This window comes from Hemiscyllium ocellatum, chromosome 16 (genome assembly GCF_020745735.1).
Source record: "Hemiscyllium ocellatum isolate sHemOce1 chromosome 16, sHemOce1.pat.X.cur, whole genome shotgun sequence".
Classification (NCBI taxonomy): Eukaryota; Metazoa; Chordata; class Chondrichthyes; order Orectolobiformes; family Hemiscylliidae; genus Hemiscyllium; species Hemiscyllium ocellatum.
The window spans coordinates 54420852-54444507 of NC_083416.1; the positions used below are offsets into that span (position 1 = coordinate 54420852).

At 39.8% G+C, this 23656-nt stretch overlaps 1 protein-coding gene across 11 annotated transcripts in view; it reads right to left on the reverse strand.

Annotated features, from left to right (window-relative positions):
- Window positions 1–23656, reverse strand: part of tcf7 (transcription factor 7) — a 219882-nt gene that overhangs the window by 34490 nt on the left and 161736 nt on the right. For 9 of the 11 annotated variants that reach the window (XM_060837275.1, XM_060837274.1, XM_060837284.1 and 6 more), the window contains exons 4-7: window positions 20159–20291; window positions 9794–9884; window positions 6881–6967; window positions 2917–3039 (exon numbers count right to left, since the gene is read on the reverse strand). In XM_060837275.1, the coding sequence (XP_060693258.1) occupies window positions 2917–3039; window positions 6881–6967; window positions 9794–9884; window positions 20159–20291 (434 nt within the window). The remainder of the gene's footprint in view (window positions 1–2916; window positions 3040–6880; window positions 6968–9793; window positions 9885–20158; window positions 20292–23656) is intronic. The other 2 variants (XM_060837277.1, XM_060837276.1) reach the window with 1 other exon arrangement.

Genomic DNA, 23656 nt, shown 5'->3' on the forward strand with positions numbered 1-23656 from the left:
ATATTAATTCTGTCTTGGCTGTGCCATTTAGTGCAGACACAAAGGCAGGAAGCTTGTCATTATTGCCCGCAGGTCTCAGTCAAGACAAGAGAGATAGCCTTTGGTCAGGTGCACTTGCACAGCAAGTAAAGGGCAGCCTCCAATAGCAATCATAGACAATCAGTCACTCAGGCCGTGTGTCAGAAGCAAGATATTCTCCATGTATGGGGTAAAGAGCTACATGCTAGGCAGCTCTCTGCCTGTTTTGAATCTTTCTGCCTTACTGAGGACAATTTTCCTTCTAGAATGAGACAGGCAGCTATTATGGGAGATGAAATTGGGTGGCCAAGCTTTCACTATCTGTCCGGACAGGGAACTGTCCCGAGTGAGTAAGTAGGCAGTGCAGATGGCATGCAGAGTGCATGGTATTGGGGTTTGGGGTGGATGAGGTCAAGTGAGGGGACATATTGCAGTTAATAGTGCGAGTGGTAGGGTATGAGCCTTGGTGAGAGTAGGATACAATAGAAGATACTGTGAAGTATTGGAGACAAGATGGTGGCACTTGTGCTGACAGAGAGAAGGTAATTGAACTTATTCCTATTTACTATGCATTCCTCCAGCTGGGTGAGAATACACTAATCTGGGTGCCAACCTCAAACCAGGTTGGCATGGCCTGCTGCAGTGGCCATCATTGCTGGTCCTGGGGTGAGAGGAAGTCCTGTCCCAGAGGGAGCTCCAGCTCCTGTCTGCCATGCCTGTGGCAAATCTCACAAACCATGTTGGGCAGCTCCAGACTGTTAGTGCTTGTCTGGGTGTACAACAGGCCTTTAAAGATAGCATAGGCACAAGGAATGCTGATTCCTTCCAGAGTATACAGAGAGTGGCAAGATTTTCTGGGAATGGTGTGTGTTAAGATGGGGCTGGAATCAGTCGTGAGTTATACCATAAGGGTAGTTTGTTAATAAGGTGAGTTTGGTAAGATAGGCTGAGAAAACCCACTAGCACTCATTCAAAGTCACTCATATTTAGTCAAAAGCATATAACATTCAGCCTACACAAAAAGACTAAACAATGATGGAAAACAAAACCAAAAACAGAAGTTATTGAAAAACCTCACTAGGTCTGGCTGCATCTACGGAGAGAAAGCAGAGTCAACATTTTTTTCAACTGACCCTTTTTTCAGAACTGATTGTGGCTAGTGTAAGGTTGGTCTATATGATGAAGAAGGGGGTGGGGAGAATTAGTAGCTGATGATGGGTTGTTTGGGGTAGCAGCCCATGTGATGACAAGCTTGGTGTGAAGGGATATGGGAGAAGGTACTCAGGTCTAAAATTATTGAACTCGATATTTAGCCCTAAGGCTGCAAAGTCCTCAAGTGAGGTGCAGTTCTTCCAGCTTGTATTGAGCCTCTCTGGTGCACTGCAGCAAGCCCAAGACAGAGATGTTGGCCAGAGAATAGGGTGGTGTGTTGAAGTGACAGAAAATGAAATCTTAGGGTCATTTTTGCAGACAAAACATAGCTGCTGTGCAAAGCATAGATTGTAAAGCAGGCCATATTGTGGAGAGCCAGTACAGTCGGCTAGATTGAGTGAAGTGCAAGTGAAGCACTGCTTCACCTGGAAGGTGTATTTAGGGCCATGTATTGTGAGGAGGGAGGAAGTATTGCACCTTCTACAATTGCATGGGAAGGTGCCATGGGGCTGCAGGGATGTGCTGGGAGTGAAAGAGGAGTGGACCAGGGTCTACCAGAGGGAACAGACCCTTCGGAAGGTTGACAAAGGAGGGGAGGGGAATATAAGTCTGGCGGAGGCATCTCACTTGAGATGTCAAAACTCACTTCATTAACTAACCAGCCCACCCTTATGGCATCCCTCATGTCTGATTCCAGCCCCACCTTACCGCACACTATTCCCAGAAGAGCTCGCTACTCTCTGGATATCCTGGAATGAACCAGTATTCCTTGTGCTTATGCTATCTTTAAAAACCTGCTCTACACCCAGATAAGCACTAACAGTTTGGAACCGTCTGACAGGGTTCACAAGTGCCCCGGACATGGTAGGCAGGGGCAAATAAGCACCCCACTTTGTAGGCAGGGTCCTGGAGCTCCTCTGGTTAGGGTAGTGCAGAGATGGCACTTCCTGTTCCCACAGGGCCAGCAGTGATGCCCACAGCACCAGACCATGCCAACCTAGTCTGTGGTTGCAACCCAAGTCAGTGCTGTCTCAGCCATCAGGAGGAATGCAGGGCAATACAGGAAATAGCGGCTTATGATCCTTTGGATGTAGATGCTATTGGATGGTTAGTGAGACAAGGGGACCTTATCGCTATTGTGGGAGGGAAGAAGGGGGTGAGGGCTGAGGTGCAAGAGATGGGTCAGACACGGCTGAGGGCCTTGTCAACCATGTTGGTGGGGAATCCTCAATTGAGGAAGAAGGTGGATATTTTAGAAACCTCCTTGTGGAAGTTAGCATCATTGGAACAGATACGATCAAGACAGAGAACTGGGAGAATAAAGTCTTTACGGAAAGTAGGGTATGAGGATGTATAGTCAAGGTAACTGTGGGAGTCAGTTGCTTTGTGGTGGTTGTTGGTGACCAGCCTATCGCTGGAAATGGAATCAGAGATGTCAAGGGAAGGGAGGATTCAGTAATGGACCAGGTAAAGGTGAGAGCAAGGTGGAAATTGGAAGCGAAATTGATAAACATTTCCAATTCTGGGTGAGAGAGGGAAGCAGCCACAGTGATGCCATTAACGTAGTGGAGAAAGTGTTGTAGATGGGAGCCCGAGTAGGACTGGAATAAGAAATGTTCCCTGTACCCCACAAAGAGACATGCATAATTGGACCCCATATAGCTACACAAAGAAACAAAAGCTATCATTGCTTTTCCACCTATGCATGTGTAAGCAATGTCGTATACTTTCAGTCTCATTACTTACATGGATCGCAGTCCACTGTCGTATTGAGTCATGTCTGGTTTGCCAGAAGCACTCACAATAGCAGGATGGGGGATCCCTGTAGAGTGCATGCCTGGAGGACCCAACACCAGAGGATGAGGAAACCTGCAAACAAGCAAAGTCATTTTGGTGCTATATTTTCCTCAGTGACAACATCATTGCGTGGCTCACACAGAAACTGTTTTAATATTAAAAATCACACAACACCAGGTTATTAGCCCAACAGGTTTATTTGGAAGCGCTAGCTTTCAGAGCAGCACTCTGAAAGCTAGTACTACCAAACAAATCTGTTGAACTATAACCTGGTGTTGTTGTGTGATTTTTAACTTTGTCCAGCCATGTCCAACACCAGCACCTCCACATCATGGTTGTTTTAATTTGTTATTGGGTGTGTATAGATGGAACTGGCACATATAGGCAAATGGAATATAGCTCCCAAGCATAGCCGATTAGATTAGTGGATTAATGTCTAAAAAATATAAACACTGAATTAGAACAGGTGCCTGAGTGAGGTGCTGAGCCACAAAGATTGGAAGGAATAAAAATAACAGCCAAGTGTCTTGTTCCAGCTTGTAGCAGGTTGAAGGTGAACGATTTTGGTAATTAGACAAGAACAGATCAATATGGGTCATAATGCCCCTACAGTTGCATAGGCATCCAATGTTCATGTCTGACCTCTAATGTGAAGAATAGCCAACTGGGTGAGGTTGGTGTGGTCTGCATGATTCATGGACTTTAGGTAAGAAAAGGTGAATGTGTGAAAGAAATTCAGGAAAACAAGTTTGGATTGGAGTTAGGAAACTTGTTACTGATATTGACCCTTGAGTCAAAGAGAGGAACACAGCCTGTTCCAATTCTGCCGCCTACATTCATGTTGAACGAGGCTTTGGGGAAGAAGATGGTCAAACATGATTATGCAAATTAGTGGCATTACATGGCTCACCCATTATACCTTCACCAACCCTCCCGACTTCAATAGAAGTGTTTGTGGATACCAAGTGGAGTGTCTTTCTTTATTCATTTTGTGGGATTTGAGCATCGGTGACTGGCCAGCATTTATCCCTAGTTGCCCTTGAGAAGGTGGTGGTGTGCTGCCTTCTTGAACTGCTACAGTCCACCTGCTGTGGGTTGACCCACAATGCCATTAGGAAAGAAAATCCAGGATTGTGACCTAGTGACAATGAAGGAACGGCGATATATTTCCAAGTCAGGAAAGTGAGTGGCTTGGAGGTGAACTTGAAGGTGGTGGTGTTCCTGTATCGGCTGCCCTTGTCTTTCTTGATGGAAGTGGTGTGGGTTTTGAAGGTGCTGCCTGAGGATCTTTTGTGAATTTCTGCAGTGCATCTTGTAGATAGTACACACTACTGTTACTGAACATCGGTGGTGGAGAGAATAGGTACTTATGGATGCTGTGCCAATCAAGTAGGCTGCTTTGTCTTGGATTGTGTACAGCTTGAGTGTTGTTGGGGCTGCACACATTCAGGCGGGTGGGGAGTATTCCATCAGACTCCTGACTTGCGTGTAACACAAGGCTGACGTGACACTATTCACCTTGCTCTACATTTTCAAATTATCTTCTACACGCACAGATATCCAACAACTCATAAATTTTGATTCAGATCTGTTTCATCAAAAAGAATAATCAAACCAGGGTCATTTTATGTAGTAATAGAGTGGTAATCACAGCTTGTTAGAAGCTGGCATGTTGACATCGTTCCAATTGTAATAGAATTAAGATATGAAAATCAGTGGTAGACATATATCACAGCTGCACATATACATTCAATAGTGGTTAAGTGATACCCTCATCTTGTCAAAAAAAGACTTAATTATTGATAGATGTCCCCTAAACCATAATCTTAAGGATCACAGACAAAAGCGCAAAGGATACATCTTAGAAAAATAAAAGTAATAAGGAAAATTAGTGAATCCTGGTGAATAATTGGATGATAATTAAATAATCAGAGAGGAGTCCCATTTCATGATAAGTATGTGAATAATGAAAAAAAAGGTCAAGCTATATTTAAGCCTTGGAAGCCTTGATAATGCCTTCTCCTTCATCAGTTGATCTCTTTGGTCCTCCAGCCTGTTATAAACTTTTTGTTCTTTATTCCTACTCCCCTTTTTCCCTGTCATTGTGCCTGCTTAAAACCTATTGCACTTCTAACTTTCTTCATTTCTGATGCAAAATGAGAGTCAGTTGTGGATACCTGTCATAGCCATTTGAAATAGTAAATCTGTTTTTCTCCCCACAGATGCTTTTCTTTTAGTTTGGAATCCAGCCACTGAAATATTCTGCTTTTGTATTGGTTCAATTATACTTGAAAATCAAAGGCAACTCTTGGAGGAGTGACTATTCTTTGATGTAATGGTAGTTTGTCAAAATAAGCTAAAGGACACGGTTTACTTTAAAGAAAAATTACTTATAGTGGAAGAAGATATAAAGCTAATCTGTGTTTTCAATTTTCTGTTCTCCCCTGAGGGAGCTAACTCATTCTGTGCTATGTTCCTCAAGAAGTAGCATTTTGTTAGGATAGTAACTTTTTCATGTGTTAGCCCTGATGTAAGCACTCGTAAGCAAAGCTATTATGATTGTTGCAAATGTAATCCAAATATTGACATACATAATTTCTACATGGATTTGTTTTTTCAGTGGTACTCCCTGTGTAGTAATCAACTATGTGTCTTTTAGCTAATTCTTCCCATTCCGAGTCTGAATACATTCATACTAAATATAATTTACTATCACCAACACAACTTATAACAGGCTTCCTTTGGTTCCAGACAACTCAGTTCTACACTATGAATAGTTTTTTTTAGCAAGGGAATCCTGTTAAATCTTTTTAAGGAGTCCTGACACTGACAACAGATGTGATTTCTTTTTCTTAATGAGGTTTGCATCATCTCATCATTTGCATCATCATTTGACAATTAACAAGAAAAGCTTATCCCTTTGGTTAGTTCATTTTTCAACTGAATTATCTTCATGTGTGAGAACACAGCAATATATTCAGGGTGAATTCACAAATCCCACATTCCCAATCAGCAGCCATACTTAGACAGAGTGCTGGTTGGTGATTATGGTTAGCATATTGCGGTGCCATTTCCCAGACCTATACTCTCTTCATATTGGAAGGAATTAATTTAACCTGTGTTTGTTATGGAGCAGTGTTGAAATCAACTTTTTTTAAAATCAAAGGCATTATTAATGTGCTTCCTAGTCACTGCTCAGGCACTGCACTAATGATTACCTCAAAAATGGTCAGGAATTTGTTTTACCCCATCTCTTGTCATCTCCACCCACACTTGATTGATGAACAAGCATGGATGGGAGATAAGTGGAGCTGGGGTCCGAAACTATTCAACCAGGCTTCACTATGCAGTACATCTCATTTTGTAAACACATGATTACAGTATCACATTCGTAGGGTCGTTCTCCAGCAATGTGTCATCAATGTTGTGTAGTTATGAACACACACACACACACACGCTTAACATCATCAGGTCCACATTATTCAGGTACTGAGAAGAACCACATGCAACATTGCTTCTGGTACTTATCTATGTATGATAAATTGACATTAGCATTTAGTTCATAAATTAGTAGCATTTTTCATGGTTTTGAAGCTTGTGGAATAACACAAGGCTCTGATGTCACAGTATTGGAGAGCGATCCTGTTATTAGACAGTGAGGGCACATGGAAAGCAATACCTGGGGCTCAGTACTCACCAGAGCTCAGCCACCTTAAACTGGTTGAGATACAGTAAATTACAAGCAGATGAGTGCTGATTGGAACTGAGACCCAGGTTCAGCATATCGCTAGTTCTATTCCGAGAATCAAATCACCAACCATTGTCACAGTGCCTACTGGACAAAGTCTTGGCAGAAGCTGCAAGCTATGAGACTGGCTTTGCTGCTAGCTAGTCTCACACAGCCCATACCTACCTGGATATGGAAGTGCTGGGTGGAAGCGGTGAAGAGTAAGGTTGTCTAAATCCACATGATGTAATTGGATAGACAGACTGACCTTGCCTGGGATCAGGGGAGAAAAGGATCTATCAGCTTCTCGGCTTTACAGCCTTTACCCATGAGCTTAACAACGATAGATTGCACTTCATCAATGTATGCATCTATACTGTTAAAAGTATCATTGTTTTCCTTCCTGATAGATTTGAAGAAACTGGGATGTAAAAACATGAACTTAGGGAATTTGTTTGTTTAATGAACTGCTCCTCTTTCACCTCTGGACACTGGATTTCAGTTCAGCCTAGAATGTGTGATGAAAATCTCTCTCTGTTTGAAGTAATTTTATTTCCATCTTCCTTTTAATTTCTTCCTCTGTTGAAGACAGTGACTTATGATGGAGTGAATCCATTGATGCCACTGCTATTTGGCATCTGACCCAATTTGATATTCCTCAGTTGTGAGGCTAAATAGTACATGACATCAGATGATTCAATCTTGAAATATCAGGCACAATTATTGTCCTCATCCACCATCCATATGTGCACACTTTAAAGTAAGGAATGAATCAATTGGTAATTTCCTCTCCCTGTCACAGTGGCACTCAGAAATCAATCAACTCAGTAAGAATTGGAGAACAAATGATCAACTTTCCTGATTTAGTATGTCAGACAGTTTATTTACCTGTTGAACAACAGGAAAAAGTGAGAACAATGCATCTTGGACTTATTCAAATTATGAGAGCATAAATGGATGCAATAATATAAAAATAGATTAGTAAATAGCCGGTTGGTGAGAAACAACCAGTAACACCTGGGGTATTTTAATTAATAGTCATTTAATGGTGGAATGCCTGGAGTTTCTTCTGTCACTATTTATTTTTTATAATCATGGGATTAAGTCCAAATTATCAAAATTTGCAGACAACATTAATTTGGCAGCTCTGGTAAATGATGAGTATCAAAATGCACAAATTTGAAAGCATCTCGAGAACGGTAATCTCAGAATTTAAGGGACTGTTGTAAGAGGAGAATGATGCAACAGAAGTATTTAAAATTCATAAAAGATTTGAAAATCCAAGTAAACTTTTTTTAATGTATGAATAAGTTTACAAGGTTATTATGTAAGCAAATGTTATTTTGCAAATCCTTTTTGATCAAGATATAACTCTTCTACATATTATATCTGAGCAACGAATTAGGCTAATTTTCTTACTATTCAGTATTTTTTAGGATAAATCCTGCTTTCCCACTTCTGAATTTGCCAATGATACAAATTATATCTGAAATTATCAGAAAATTTCTCAAAGCAAGACAGTCCCACACAGAATACACAAAAAAGGAATTGATTTCACAAGATTGCCTTACTGTACCAACAGTTAGCATGCTTCAAGGTAATTTAATGTGGGTGTAGTATTTTCAAATTTGTAATTTTTTTGGGGAGTGTGTAGTCCATGTAGGATTTATATTTCCAAAGAGTATTTCTCCATGTTTGGATATAAAATAATACCTGCAGTTTCTCTCATATGGGGCAAATTATTGAAACTAGCTACTGTGAACAGAGGTGGGAGCAGATGAGATAAGTTGTCTTTCTACAGGATATGATCTTGCCATCCAACATATCATTATTGTACAACCTCTTAGAAGCCCTTCGTATTGCAGCATAAGCAGAACCTAGGGAACATCTTGCTCACTTCCATTTGGTTAGGCATTGTATGTGGTCCAAGAGGAAGAGAGAGCATTAGGGAAGGGAGGGGAAAAAAGGGGTTTTAAAAAAATAGTTTTTTCATCCCATTCTCTCAGCAGTATTACTGACTTCACTGAAAGGAGCTAATACATAAAATAATGTCAACGACTTAGATAACCAACATGTTGGAATTTATAAAAAACACAGATTTGAGAAATCTTCGAGATGCTTATTATGCATGTGATGTATTACTATAAATTAATGAATTAGTAACTGAGTTGTGTCAGTACAGTATTGAATATAATGAAAGAAAATAACCACAATAATACAACAATCACTATATAAACTGAAATGTTAAATTTGAATTCAGGAATACACAAGAATGTTACTGATAACTAGTTATGATGAATTATTCAAAGGCTATTTAGAACCAAGACATTGCTGCCATAATTTTAGATGATGGTCCAAGTGTACCCTTTTGCTTGGAGATAGTTAGGACAAATCCAGGGTTTTTCAGGTACGAAACCAGGTGCTTTCTGGCACCATCATGGTAGAATCCATGTACCAAATTTACTCAGAAGCAAAGATCTTGCTAGATGCACAATGACCTTTCAAGATAACATGTGTGCCATCACCTTCTTAAATTGAATTTTAAGGAAGGAAAGCAGACAAAACATGTACACTTCTAATCTTCGTTATTTAATTCAACTTTTGGATTTTACTGCCATCACCATAGATAATTTACACCATCAGCTGGACCATAGTTAACTGAAAATATAATCACTAATTTATCTGCTGTCAAAGACAGACTAACAGAGACAGTTTCACCCAATGATCATCAGCAAATATAACAGCAAGCTTAAATATTAAGACTTTTTAATAATGACACCAGTTTTGATCCATATCATTGTTCCTATAATGGTTTTCTCTCCTTAATGAAATCAATTCCTTTTGGAGCATAGCCGTCCATAAGTGTGAGGAGAGCCTAGTGCCACTGCATTATTCCTCAGGTGATCATCTTCTGAATCTACAAGCAATAATCCTTTTTAAAGGATTGGATTAGTTTGTGGTTCAGCGATGATCATGGTCAGAAGGCACATGACTTTTTGTTACTTTATTTTCGGAGCAGGCAATCCAAACAGAAGAAGTGCATCCTTGGCTGTCTCACAGCTTTGATGTTTAGATCACATTTTGCGATGCATCACTTACCAGCCTATTGTCGGGGTGATCTGTCCTGCAGTACCAGGAGACAGAGAATATAAAGCAGCCAGATCAGGACCCTGTGGTGACCGATGCAAACCTGCACAACATAAAATTGACAAGAAGTTTTACTCACCATATACATTTCAGATTATACAACCTTTGATACAAAAATCAAAATCACGTTCTACAGTACTCGCTTCTCTCCTGTATTATCCAATCACATGCAACATGTTATTTTCTATGTGACTTGATAGAAATTAATCTTATCCATAAAATTAGTTCTTAGATGTTAACTGAAATTTTAAGCATTGGATGTACACCCATAGGAAGCTCATTGCACCACATAAGTCAAATTTGGACAATTTATGTCACCAGTGGCACATCCTTTAAGTAAGTTCCAGGAGTGCATAATGCACCATGAAAGGATGGAACAGGTTGAGTTGGTCAATCAATAAGGCCAAACAACAGGGTCAATCAATAAGGCCAAACAATTACAAGGCAAATTCCTGGTTCTCTGAACTATACAATGGGTCTTTTAAATATTTTGTCCTTTTCATACCTAGAAAATGGATATAACACATACCAATTTCAAAAGCAATGTGCTCTCGCACATTTATGAAGAGTTATTTGTAAGGAATATGGAGAAATTTACAGCCTTTCTCCGACCAATGCTTTTTTCTCTATTGGTAATATTGATCATGGAGTTAAATCAGGACATCTGGCCAATTTTTCAGTGGAAAAATGTGAATGTTATTCTTATAAAAACTTGTGATAGGTCCGGTAGATTTTAGTTTTTCTGCTTATTCAACATAGTTTTATGTATTAAAATTGATTTTAAGAAATTCTAAGTTTACAGTTAAACAAGAAAAACATCAAATCATTCTAATTATCGAAATTTTAAAAATCTATTAATTTGTGCATCCAGCAGATTGAGCTCAGACTGTTTCCCTAATCTTCTTTACATCTCTTCAGCATGATTCTGGTGCACACGTCCACAACTGCTAACAGCTCCCCAATTCTTCATGCAGGGGAAGAATTGATATTTGCAGGGTTTATGCCAAACTCTGGGTTGTGTTTCCAGTGGGTTTTAAGAATCACAAGCTGTGAGGCTGCAATGGCGGTTGTGAAATGTAGAGTGTGTTTTGATTGTTGCGAGGCCCCTTTAAATGTTTATTTGTTTCCTGTCATTGTTCTCTGACGCCCAATTGCTGTTACAATCACAACCTGTAAAAATACGAGACTTTGCTTTTTTCAGTCAATACCAACAGTTTTAATTCTCAAAGAAACAACTCTCCAAACCTTCCTTTCTTCCTCAATTTATGCTATGGTGTGCATGTCCACTGGTCCCTTAAGGTAGCAGGGCAGACAGATAAAGTGGTAAAGAAGACTTATGGAATACTTGCTTCATTAGAGGCATAGAGTTTAAATGCAGGGAGGTGATGCAGGAACTGTATAAAACATGCTTAGGCCACAGTTAGAGTATTGTGTGCAGTTCTGGTGTCCATGTTAAAGGAGGGAAGAATGACTGGAGAGTGTAAAGAGGAGATTGGATACATAATTGGCTAAAGGCAGGAGACAGAGAGTAATTGTGGAGGGTTGCTTTTCAGACTGGAGGTCTGTCACCAGTGGTGTTCCACGAGGGTCTCTTCTGGATGCTCTTTTGTTTGTTATTTATATAAATGACTTGGATGAGAATGTCGAAGGCATGGTTAGTAAGTTTGCAGATGATACCAAAATTGTTGGCATTGTAGATAGTGAAGAAGGTTTTCTAAGATTACAGAGGGATCTTGATCAAATGGGTCAATAGGTTGAACAATGGCAGATGGAGTTCAATTTGGATAAATGCGTGGTATTGCATTTGGTACAACAATCAAGGGTAGGGCTTATACAATTAATGGCAGGGCCCTGGGTATTGTTGTAGAACAGAGGGACCTAGGAATGCAGGTTCATAATTCTTTGAAGTTTGTGTCACATATACTCTGGGTAGGGAAAAGGGTGCTTGGCACGATTGCCTTAATTGCTCAATCCTTTGAGTATAGGAGTTGGGAAGCCATGTTGAGGTTGTACAGGAAATTGGTGTACATCTGGAATACTGGGACCAGTTCTCGTCGCCTAGTTATAGGAAAGATATTATCAAGTTGGAGAGGGGTTCAGAAAAGATTTAGCAGGATGTTGCCAGGTATGGATGGTTTAAATTATAGAGAAAGACTCGGAATATTTTCACATGAGCATAGGAGGTTGGCAGATGACCTGATAGAAGTTTATAAAATAATGAGATGTATAGATAGAGTTAATGATAGTTAGGGGACTTCAGGACAAGGGAGCACATTTTTAAGGTGAAAGGAGAGAGATTTTAAAAAATAAGCGAGAGGCAAATCCTTTACACAGAGGGTGGTTCACGTGTGGAATGAACTTCCTGAGGAAGTGGTGGATGCGAGTACAATTACAACATTTAAAAGACATTTTGATAGATAAATGAATAAGAAAAATTTGAAGGGATGTGGGCCAGGAGCAAGTAGGTAGGACTAGCATAGTTTAGGATTATGTTTGGCCTGGACTTCTTGGACCAAAGGGACTGTTTCTATGCTCTATGATGTTATAAATCTATGAGATATATCAGGATGTTGCCTGGGCTGGAGAGATTATATGAGAGATTGGTTAGACTGGGATTAATTTCCTTCGTGCAGAGGAGGCTAAGGGGAGACATGATGGAGATGTATAAAATTATGAGGAGCATAGACAGGTTAGATGGAAAGGAAACTTTCCCCTGATGCAGGGATCAATGATTCAGGACATTGATTGAAGGTAAGGCAGAGGAGGTTTAGAATGAGTTGTGAGGAGACATATTTTCAGAGGGTACTTGAATCTGGAACTCACTGCCTGTTAGGGTGGTAGAGGCAGAGACCCCTACAACATTAAGAGGTATTTAGATGGACACTTGCAATGTCAAGGCATCTAAGGCTATGGGCCAAGTGCTGTAAAATGGGATTAGAATAGTTAGGTGATTATTTTTGACTGGCACAGACTTAATGGGCATAAGAGTCTTTTTCTGAGCTGTACACATCGATGACAAAGCCTGAACTGTTATAATGAATGTCATATTGAGAATAAGTATGGAATAAAAACTGATTTAGCTAATGAATGGCACTGGTTAGTTGAGTGGAAAAGATTATTAGAATTGATATGACTATGCTTTATATCTGCATAGAGGCACTTTCCAGCAGGGGTCACTGTATAGTGGAAAGTATTGAAACTGTGATTTCCTCCCCATCTCTATATCCCTAAATCAGGGGCACACAAATCAAGTATAAATTCCTTTCATTGTCCTAGCCATATCAGCAAATTCAGTTCAGACAAGAGATTAAAACTGGGGACTTTCCAGCACTGTAAAGTTCTATACACCATTGGATACAGTTGGATGAGAAATTCCAGTACTACATGGAAAGGATATTATATATCTCAAATAAACTATCTTATTTGCAGTTCAAAATGCTTTGGACTGTGGCCTCCTGCAGATGCTCTTAAATGGAAACACTCTTAAATGTTTATAAAGCACTCTAAATCCTTCATATTTTCAAAGATTAGTATGCGGAACATATTGTGGTTTTATTTTCAGTTGTTTGCAGATCTTTGCTGCGGTTTACTTGGAAGCCAATAGAGTCTTCTGGCATTGCACTTTTCATTTCTGTGCTGTACAAGCAGGAACCATACAAGGACATTAACTCGTTTGCTTCAGTTGTTCTTAGCCCCACTTCCCCAAAATAAGTATCCCCATCTAATTATATAATCCTCCACCACCAGTAGGAGATGAAGGCTGGGAAAATCAAGTTCACAGATACTGTTATGATTGCTCAGTGTTTAGTCAATGACAATTTGTGACATAGGAGAAGGCGACTAATTCTGTTGAAATGTTCTGCAAATTTTCTATTTTTCATATGCTGATCAATGTGTTGTATATTTTCAACATGTTTTCCTCTCACTGACAGACAGTGGGCAGCACAGTGGCTCTGCTGCCTCACAGAGTCAGGGACCTGGGTTTGATTCCAGCTTTGGGCTATTGTCTGTGTGGAGTTTGCACATATCTGTGTGGATTTCATCTGGGTTTTAGTTCAAGGATGTGTAGGTTAGGTGGATTATCTGTTCTAAATTTACCATAGTGCCCAGGGATGTGTGGGCTAGTCAGGGGAAATGCAGGGTTACAGGTATGTTGTTCAGAGGGTGGCGTGGACTCAAAACCCCAGATCCTGTTATGACATGAGTTGCTTTCAATGCAGCCAATGTATTTTCACCTACTTATGGTCACCATGATTAGCTTTTCTTTTTCCCTGGCTTACCATTATACAAGCTTAACTATATTTTTCTCTCTCTGGGCTCCATCTCCACCATGTGTTTACTCCTTTCATCACCCATCCACGGTTTTCAGCATGTATACCACCTTTTCCTAGCTGCTAATGGTTCTGAACAAGAGTCACTGGACCCAAAACTTTAAATCTGTCTTCTTTCCATAGATGCAGCCAAACCTAAGTTTCTCCAGCAATTACTGTTTTTGCTTTAGGTCATCAGTTTTACTGGTACAGACCAAAATTCATATCAAACTGACCATTTGTTCCCTGAAAATAATCGGATAGTGATATGTATTACGCATGTTTTGTTAAATCATTGGAGATCCCATCCGGCATCTGGACAGCAAGCAAAGACCTCACTGCTGTTTACAGGGAAGTCCTTCTGAATCAATACCAATCAGTGGTAAGACCATTGGCAGGTCTTGCCGTGGAATCAAGACCCCAAGTTCTATGGTTGGAGTGTGGGGAATGGGGGAACCAGAGGGCTGGAAAGCAAAGGAAGGGGTGTGACTCCCAGTGGGTAATCGCTGCCTGATGCCCAACCCCTCGATCAGTCACTGAGTGCTTTTGACCAAGTGGATTCATTCTTCCCACTATCCCCATGCTAAGGTAACAAGTAACCCAGAGGATAGAAGCTATCAGGAATGACACAGGATGACAGTTAATCCCAGTGACAGTGAACAGAATCCTTAAGTGGCCTATAATGGTCAATAAAGTTCCACCTTCAGATAATGTCAGTGGCACACAGGAATCTTGTGGCATCAAGTTCAAAACTATTTGAAGGTGGCATGCCCATGATAGGTCTGCGCAGTTGTGTGCAAGGTCAGTGATTATTTTTAAACTCCACAGCATAAAGGAGAAGAGCAGAAGAATGAACTCTTGAATAGAGGATTGGCTGGGGTGACTGCGTGTGGAGAGGAGTTTGAAGTGGGACTGGGGACATAGAAAACTGAAAAGGGAAAGGCCTAGTGTACTTTGTGCAAAATGCTGGTGGAGAGAAGGGCGAGTGCTGCATGTCAGTAGAGATAGTCAGTCAGAATAAGAAAATGCGGGGCCTAAAGGACAGTGTCAGTTTGTCCAAATGGGTGTCCAACTTGGGGCAGAGTCCTTATAGGGCACTTGAGCCCACCTACAACATTTAAATTATCCTTGCTGAGATTGTTCTCAGATAATATCCTTTATAATGAAAGGCGTTAGGGGTTACAACACTGGATACCAGCATGAGTAAACACAAACAGAAAATTACTTCCTCTGCAATCAAGGAAATGTTCCTAATTTTCCACAACCTTCAATACACACCAACCACAAGACGGTCAGACTAAGCAAATTTCAATGAATAATACTGATGCATGCCTAATAAAATAAAGCTAATGTAATGTGAAATAATTTCAACTGAGATTTAATTTTGAAAAACACCCATGCCATCTTTGTGCTCTCATGTCTTACATTAAGGTGTGGCAATTAGGCTGGCAAACAGCTTCCCTGTTTGAACAGAAAAATGTTTAGTAAGCTGCCCATGGATGAACATCATCAGCTGTTGGGGGTATCAGCAATGAAAAGTTTCTCCTCCTGTAATCAAACGTGTTTTGGATGCGTGCCATCGGCACTTGGAATTTTAATGATACTCATGTGAGAAAAGACAAAATGACAGAAAGTGGAAGTTGTGCACGTTTCAGGTCACCATGTTGGGAATGGCCGAATGCTGACAATATCCTGACTTTGTTTAAAGTTTTTATTTACACTGCACAGACATAAGTCATATCAAAGTGCATCTTAACGGTGCAAAGCATTACAGTGGAAGTGATTTGTCAGCAACGCCCATCTCAACAATGATAGAATTCCTGGTAGAACTCCAGGAACAGAGTTAATGTTCACTTAGAAGAGGATATATAGATAGGCTCTGTTAATTGGAAAAGTTCTTCCTTTTACAGAGGAATCTCAATTATCCGAAGGACACAGGCACGGAGTGCTTTGTTCGGTTAATCGAATTCTGGATAATCGAATGCCGGATAACATAGTTTAGCTGAGCATCGGCACCTTGGGATCTTGCTGGACATTCCAATATTCAGATAATCAAATGCCAGATAATCGAGGTTCACCTGTATTCACATTGGATTTAAATTCAGACTATAAGGTCACTTCAAGACTCCAGTGAGGAACTATGTATGATATAATACATAGATATAATACAGTCTCTGTCTCATACAACCATTGAAAACAATATGGCTTGATCCCTACTTTAATAACCCACTGGACATCCTTACTATTTTCCTCTATAGCTGAATGCATTTTAGTCCTGAATGATTACCATATATATGTACTGACTTGTTAACCATGCATATAACTCATTCATAGTATATTAGTCCCTGTACTTGTTGGAGAAGCTAATCACTGCATTACTCCATGATGAGCCGCTGAATTAAACTGAGCTTCACGGTTTATCTTTTATTCTCTTGAGATTTGAAGTTTGAGGGGTGGTCTAACAGAGGTAAAAGAATTTATTACTGAGAAGCCTTTTAATTAGATGGGAAACCTAGATCAAGGGAAGAACATTGTTACAATGATCATGCCATGTGTTTTTGCTTGAAAGCTGGTTTTTGGCTCATTCTTTGCTGGCATTTCATTCTGAGCTGTTTGGTTGGCATTTTTTGACATCTTTCACTTTCAATGGAAAGGTGTGGAGTCATGTCCCAAGCTGGATTGGGAATGGAATCTATGCTGTTATTCTGAACAACACATTAACCATCTAGCCAACTAAGATAACTGGTCCCCATAATCTTTGAATCAGAAGTATGCTATTTAGGAATGAAGTCAAAAAACCCCTCTTCTTACAAAAGGTAATGGAAATTTGCAATTCTCTCTGCACATCTCTGGATGTTGGACCAATTAAAAATTTCCAAACAGATATGGAAAGCTTTTTATTCGGTTATAAGTAGCAAGGCGTATGCATCAAATGTGGCAAATTAAACTGATGTACACATGAATTGTAACCTAATTGAATGGCAGAACAGACTAATGGAGTTGAGTGGTCTAATCCAGTTCCTCTGTTGCTAAGGAACTAATGTAAAAAGCTTCCTATTCAGTGCAATATGAAGGTTGGGAGTAAAGAGCCCAGTTAGTGTACCAGGTTATCTGCCCTCATGAATGGACCATTATAATGCTATATCTCCTATGAAATAGATGATCAAAAGTCAATGTTTTTAATATTGCTATGCCAGTTTATGGTAATATTCATTGTGATAGGCAAACCCCATATATGATATGATATTATTTAAGTTCTGCTTTCAAATTCAAATGACAGAAAATCATTTAAGCATCTAATCTCTCTGAACATGAAACAGTTTAACGCATTCAAATCTGACAAAATATGGCTTCACTGCCCCACATCAGGATATAATTACAACACAAGGCTATCAGTCAGCTTCACTGCCCTTTGAACAACACTTCATGCCTTTTAATGTGTGACTAATTAATTACTACTTCTGAATATGTTTAAAAAGAATACTTGCAGGAATTTTTGACTCACAACAAATTTCCTGTATGTGAACAATCAGTATCAAAGATGTGGCAAAACATGGAGCCCTCTAACACAAAACATTGTTTTTCAATATTCATATGATGTTACATTCTTTTAAAATAATCCAAAAACATTTGTTACAAAAATGTAATGGCAGATGTTTTCAGGCATATTCCAGTTAGGAACTATACCACGCAACCTTCCAATCTGTTCCATAAATAGATGATCTGTATCCTAACTCTGCATAACTTAAAATGCCATTCTCATGCTCGACATGCAGGAACAGAGTGATGAGACCAGATTTATGATTAATTTCCACCACATCACTAACTGTGTCTGACAATCTCTTCCCCAAGTTCAACTCAGGACTGGGATCAGATAGTTGTATACGGAAGTAAGTGGCAACCTGCCCTGACTTTGGCATTGTAAGGTACAAACCATTTTAATTCCCAGGGGAGGGGGAGCTCTAAACCTTTCTAGTGGAGCCTGTAAAAGCATCTCTATTTCTTCTGACCTCATAAGGCAGGCAGAAAGACGTCATTTAGAAAGAAGAATTGGTTTGCCCTCTTCAGCTGCCAACATTTTGACACTGGGCTCCCATGGCAGAAGTTCTCTGGGCACTGTTTGAAATAGCAGTCAGGTCCTGATGATTGCACTGGAGTTCAATCTGAATATTTAGAGAGAGAGAGAGAAAAACCTCTGTCCTCCACACGCCAAGTCTCTTCCTCCCTTCACACTCCACTGATAGTTTCAAACATGTGACTTTCTAAAGTTGAAGAAATGTGGATGGGAAAGGGATGTCAGATGTCTACTTAGATTTCTACCAAGTAAATAGATAATAACATCACTCCATACTAGTTTGATGTTAAAAATGAACAGTGCAAATAATACAGAAAGAATGGTTCAAAGCACTGAATGTAAGACTGGATGACAAATGAATTTTCCTTCTGATACAAATTGTGGCAGCAATGTTCCAACTCAGTATTCTGAGCAAACTCCAAGTTTTACAACACACTAAATTTGACCACAAAGCTCCTAAACGTGATGACACATCTTTTTTTAAGTAGCACAGACTCCAAAGCTCAGTCTCACATTGACCTAACTTGACATTTAGATATTACTCACAATGTAAAGATCACTTTGCCTTTTCACTGCTATTTCCGGTCAAATTCCTGACACAAGTTTACCACAATCACACATTTCGTTAATTAATTTACATGCTTTTAGTTTGCTTGGGAAGGAAAAGGTTAAACCACTGTCTGACACCCAAAGATAGTCCAATGCTTAAAGATGCTGGCATTTATTTTTGTCAAGATTAATTTGGAAAAAATATAATTTACAAGCAATTATTTCATGACTTTCATTAAGTCTTTGTTTTGAGTTTTGGTTGGTATTTCTATCTATAATGTTAGTGTGCATTATAGGCTGTTATCATAAGTCAGATGTTCTCCACAACTATCTACTTTCCATCAGAAAGTACTAGATGACACAGTGGAATATTTTTCTTCTTCCTAGCCTGAAAACATTAGGATTAATCATTGCCATTCTGCTAAGACCTGTAGGCTCAGCAATGACCGGGGATGAAACCTTCAGATTTGTCTGCCTCAGCAGGACATTATGCAATGAATGCACTTATTAAGAATTCAAGGAAGCTTTCTTTCTGATTGACTGGTAAAGGCTTTAAGGATTTTTTAGCCAGGGTTGCTTGAAAAGGACTCACTTAATGTAGTAACTAGGATTAACACTCCAATTTGAGCACTCCAGGAGATAATTATCTTCGGTTAAACTTTTTCAAATACAGCTTTAATTTCTACCTTCACTTTTGATTTGTTTTCTTGTTAAAAGCAGATCAATGACAACGTGGTTTAGAAAAGCACTTACAGGAATGTGAAACTGTTTTAAAGCAGGAAGAACTTTGAAGGAAGGTAACAGGAGTGACAGCAGGAAGCACTTTGAAAACCCAGCGTACACAGTTTTATTTCTAGATACCTGAATCAGAATAATTTGAAAGCTGGTCCATTGCTCTCTCTAAATGAACATGCTTCTCTTCACTAACACTGAAGCAGACCATTGCAGAAGATAATTCCTTTCTTGTAATTTATAGTTTGTCACAATTTCTGTCTCATGCATGAGGGTGCAGGGCACTTTACAGAGAGCTGCCATTGTCATTAGTAACCAGCTGCAATATAATGCTAGAGACTGCCCACTCATAGTATTCACTTTCAATTTAGATCACTTAAGATCCGCTGTTGGGTGGGGGGGTGTTGTTAGTGAATGCGTGTGTCCAAAATCCTGTATATTCTTCAGTAAGATTACAAACTGCCTCCACTCAGGTTCACCATTTGGATGTGAACTTGTCTCTCTTATTTTGGATTAGTGGTGCTGGAAGAGCACAGCAGTTCAGGCAGCATCTTTCCTTGTGTGAAATATCTTGTTATTTCAGTGGTCATTTCCTCATTAACACCAACGTGTTGGAAATTATTTTTCACACAGTTAATCAGCAGTGCTTACCTGATTTTTGGTTGATCTCTGCTGGAAGGTGTGGTGAGTGCGAACTGGGCGCAAAGTGCTCATTGCTGTAGGAGATGAGAGGTGTGAGGGGATGGACAGCATGGGATGGTTGCACCACAGGAACCTTGTTTGACTGAAAGACAAAACATTTAAAATATTGAGAAATAAACTACAAAGGCAAATATAATTTTGACATAATGCACCCAATACCTCAGTGAATTGAAATCACAGAGATACCAATTGCCATTACATTAATATTTACTATTTGCCTGGAACTGTATTTGAACTGTTTTTTCCACGATGCCTTGTCAAATATGGATTAGATGTTGTGTCATGTTCCTTCTACAGTGAATTGCTGTTTGATGAAGATAAATGGGAAGAGATTGCAGGGAGCATAAATATCAATATAGACTTGTTAGCATGAACGGTCTGTTTCTAAAGTCTAAAGTCTATGCATCACTCAGTTTCATAAATTCCGTCTGCATCTGAACATAACTCCTTGACTCTAACTTCAGGTGTTCAGGATAAAACAATGGTTTGTGCTTGCAGAATGACTGTCCCAAACTCACCTCACATAGAACTCATACATCACTGAGTGGGTCAATTCAAACTGAGAAGTTAAAAGGAATTTCATAAATCCAATCATTGAATTAATCATAGAACACAGAACATTATAGCGCAGTACAGGGCCTTTGGCCCTTGGTGTTGTGTTGACCTGTAAAACCAATCTGAAACCTATCTAACCTACACTAGTCCATCTGTCTATTTAATGACCATTTAAATGCCCTTAAAGTTGGCGAGTCCTCGACAGTTGCGGGCAGTGCATTCCACGCCCCTACTACTGAGGTAAGAAACTACCTCTGACATCTGTCCTATATCTATGACCCCTCAATTTAAAGCTATGCCCCCTCATGCTAGCCATCACCATCCATGGAAAAAGGGTCTCACTGTACACTATATAGAACCCTCTGATGATCTTATACATCTCAATTAAGTCACCCCTCAACCTTCTTCTCTCCAACAAAACAGCCTCAGATCCCTCAGACTTTCCTCATAACACCTCTCCTCCATACCAGGCAACATCCTAGTAAATCTCCTCTGAACTCTTTCCAAAGCTTCCACATTCTTCCTATAATGCAGTGACCAGAACTGTATGCAATACTCCAAGTGTGGCTGTGCCAGAGTTTTGTAAAGCTGCAGCATGACATCATGGTTCTGAAACTCAATCCCTCTACAAGTAAATGTTAACACACTGGATGCCTTCTTAACAAACCTATCACTCTGGGTGGTAACCTTCAGGGATCTATGTACATGGACACTGAGATCCCTCTGCTCATCTACACTCCCAAGAATCTTACCATTAGCCCAGTACTCTGCATTCCTGTTGTTTTTTCCAAAGTGAACCATCTCACACTTTTCTGCATTAAACTCCATTTGCCACCTCTCAACCCAGCTCTGCAGCTTATCTATGTCCCTCTGTAACCTACAACATCCTTCTGCACTATCCATAATTCTACCGACCTTAGTGTCATCTGCAAATTTACAAACCTATCCTTCTACGCCCTCTTCCAGGTCATTTATAAAAATGACAAACCTTATCAAATGCCTTACTGAAGTCCATATACACTACATCAACCGCTTTACCCTCGTCCACTTGTTTGGTCACCTTCTCAAAGAACTCAATAAGGTTTGTGAGGCATGATCTACCCTTCGCAAAACTGTGTTGACTATCCCTAATCAACTTATTCCTTCCCAGATGATTATAAATCCTGTCTCTTATAATCTCATGCAACACTTTTCCGTCAACTGAAGTAAGGATCATTGGTCTATAATTACCAGGGTTGTTGCTACTCTCCTTCTTGAACAAGGCAACAACATTTCCTATCCTCCAATGTTCTGGCTCTATTCTTGTAGATTCAGATGACATAAAGGTCAAAGCCAAAGTCTCTGCTTCTCTTCCCTGGATTTCCAGAGAATCCTAGGAAAAATCCCATCCAGCCCAGGGGACTTATCGATTTTTACACTTTCCACTCTCCCAAATGAACTCAAAATTTTAATGTTGGCTTAGTCCAATTCAGGTGCGAGGAAAGCAAGCGTTCTTCATTTGTAGGGCAGAGAGGACCTTATCTATCCTTTGTATTAATACGAAAATAAGGATTTGTTTAAATTGTTTAAACCACATCTAAGGAGTCGACCAGGGTTTCTAGTGATACACTGAGGCTACACTAATGATGCAGACCAACTTATTTTAGCAATATGTCTTGTTAACTTATTTGTTTTTGGTAGTTCATTAATATATGTTTATTACTTCATGTTAAACAGTTACTTAAGTTTGTGCTTAATGGTCTATATTTATTCTTTCCAAAGGTGTCTCGCTGGTTAAATCTGAGGTTTTCTCGATATAAACATGTTGGTTCCAAAAATCATGTTTGCTTCAAGTGATATCTCTTGGTTTTTGCACTAAAATTTAGCAACAAATAGAACCTGAAACCAGATGAGATCCAGTTTCCATTGCTCTCAGTATTTAAGAAATTAGGCTCTGCTGTTCTGATACCTTCCAATGAACTGAAAATGTGTTGCTGGAAAAGTGCAGCAGGTCAGGCAGCATCCAAAGAGCAGGAGAATCGACGTTTCGGGCATGAGCCCTTCTTCAGGAAAATGAAGCCAAGTTTGTATATGACTCTGGCACAGATATCTGCCTCTACATTGTGATGAAGGAAATAAATTGTAGAAGATGTCAGAAAACCGAAGTCCTGTCCTGCACCAGGAATTTTCCATTTTCTCAGGAGAATTGAGGACTACCTGTATTTTGCACATGAACATGTTGTGGTGAAAGTGGGCTATTTAAATAGTCAGCTGCTTCCACTCAAATTTTATTTTGAAATCCCTGGTGGCCTGGAACACAGAGTGGAAATTGGAGCAGGTAAGAGCACATCAATTCTTAGTGTGTTTCTTCTGGCCAGCCAGTGTAGTCCTTTGGAGAGTGAGGTATCCCTGTTGATATGGTCCCAGGACTGGGACTCAGCATTTGTTTGGGGGATGGAATCTGTATCCTTAAGATGTAGGAATCATGAATCAAGGCAGGAGTGGAGAGGTGGGAAGTAAACCTGCTTTGGGATGAAGCTGTGTGGTAAGAATTGCACAAACCTCTGGGAACTGTCAAACATTTCAACAGGTGCCAAGAACTATTTGCTGAAAAGAAGTGCTGATCTGTCAAGAAGTCTCAAGCACTGTCAAGAAGTGCTGACTGGCTAAGAAAGTATTGTGAAGTTTTTAAAAAAACATCAACCTGTCAAGAATTGTCAAGAAATGTTGATCCATCATGAACTAGAGTATCAAGAAGTGTCAACACTTGCTAAAATATGTTTTTATGAAAGGCAGTGCTTTTCTTAATAGAATGTAGTCAGCAGTAAAGAACTCTCACAACCAGAGCCTTATTTTTTTCTCCTGTATGCATGGCCCATTGTGGTGTACATACAAAGTTAATGTTAGCATTAA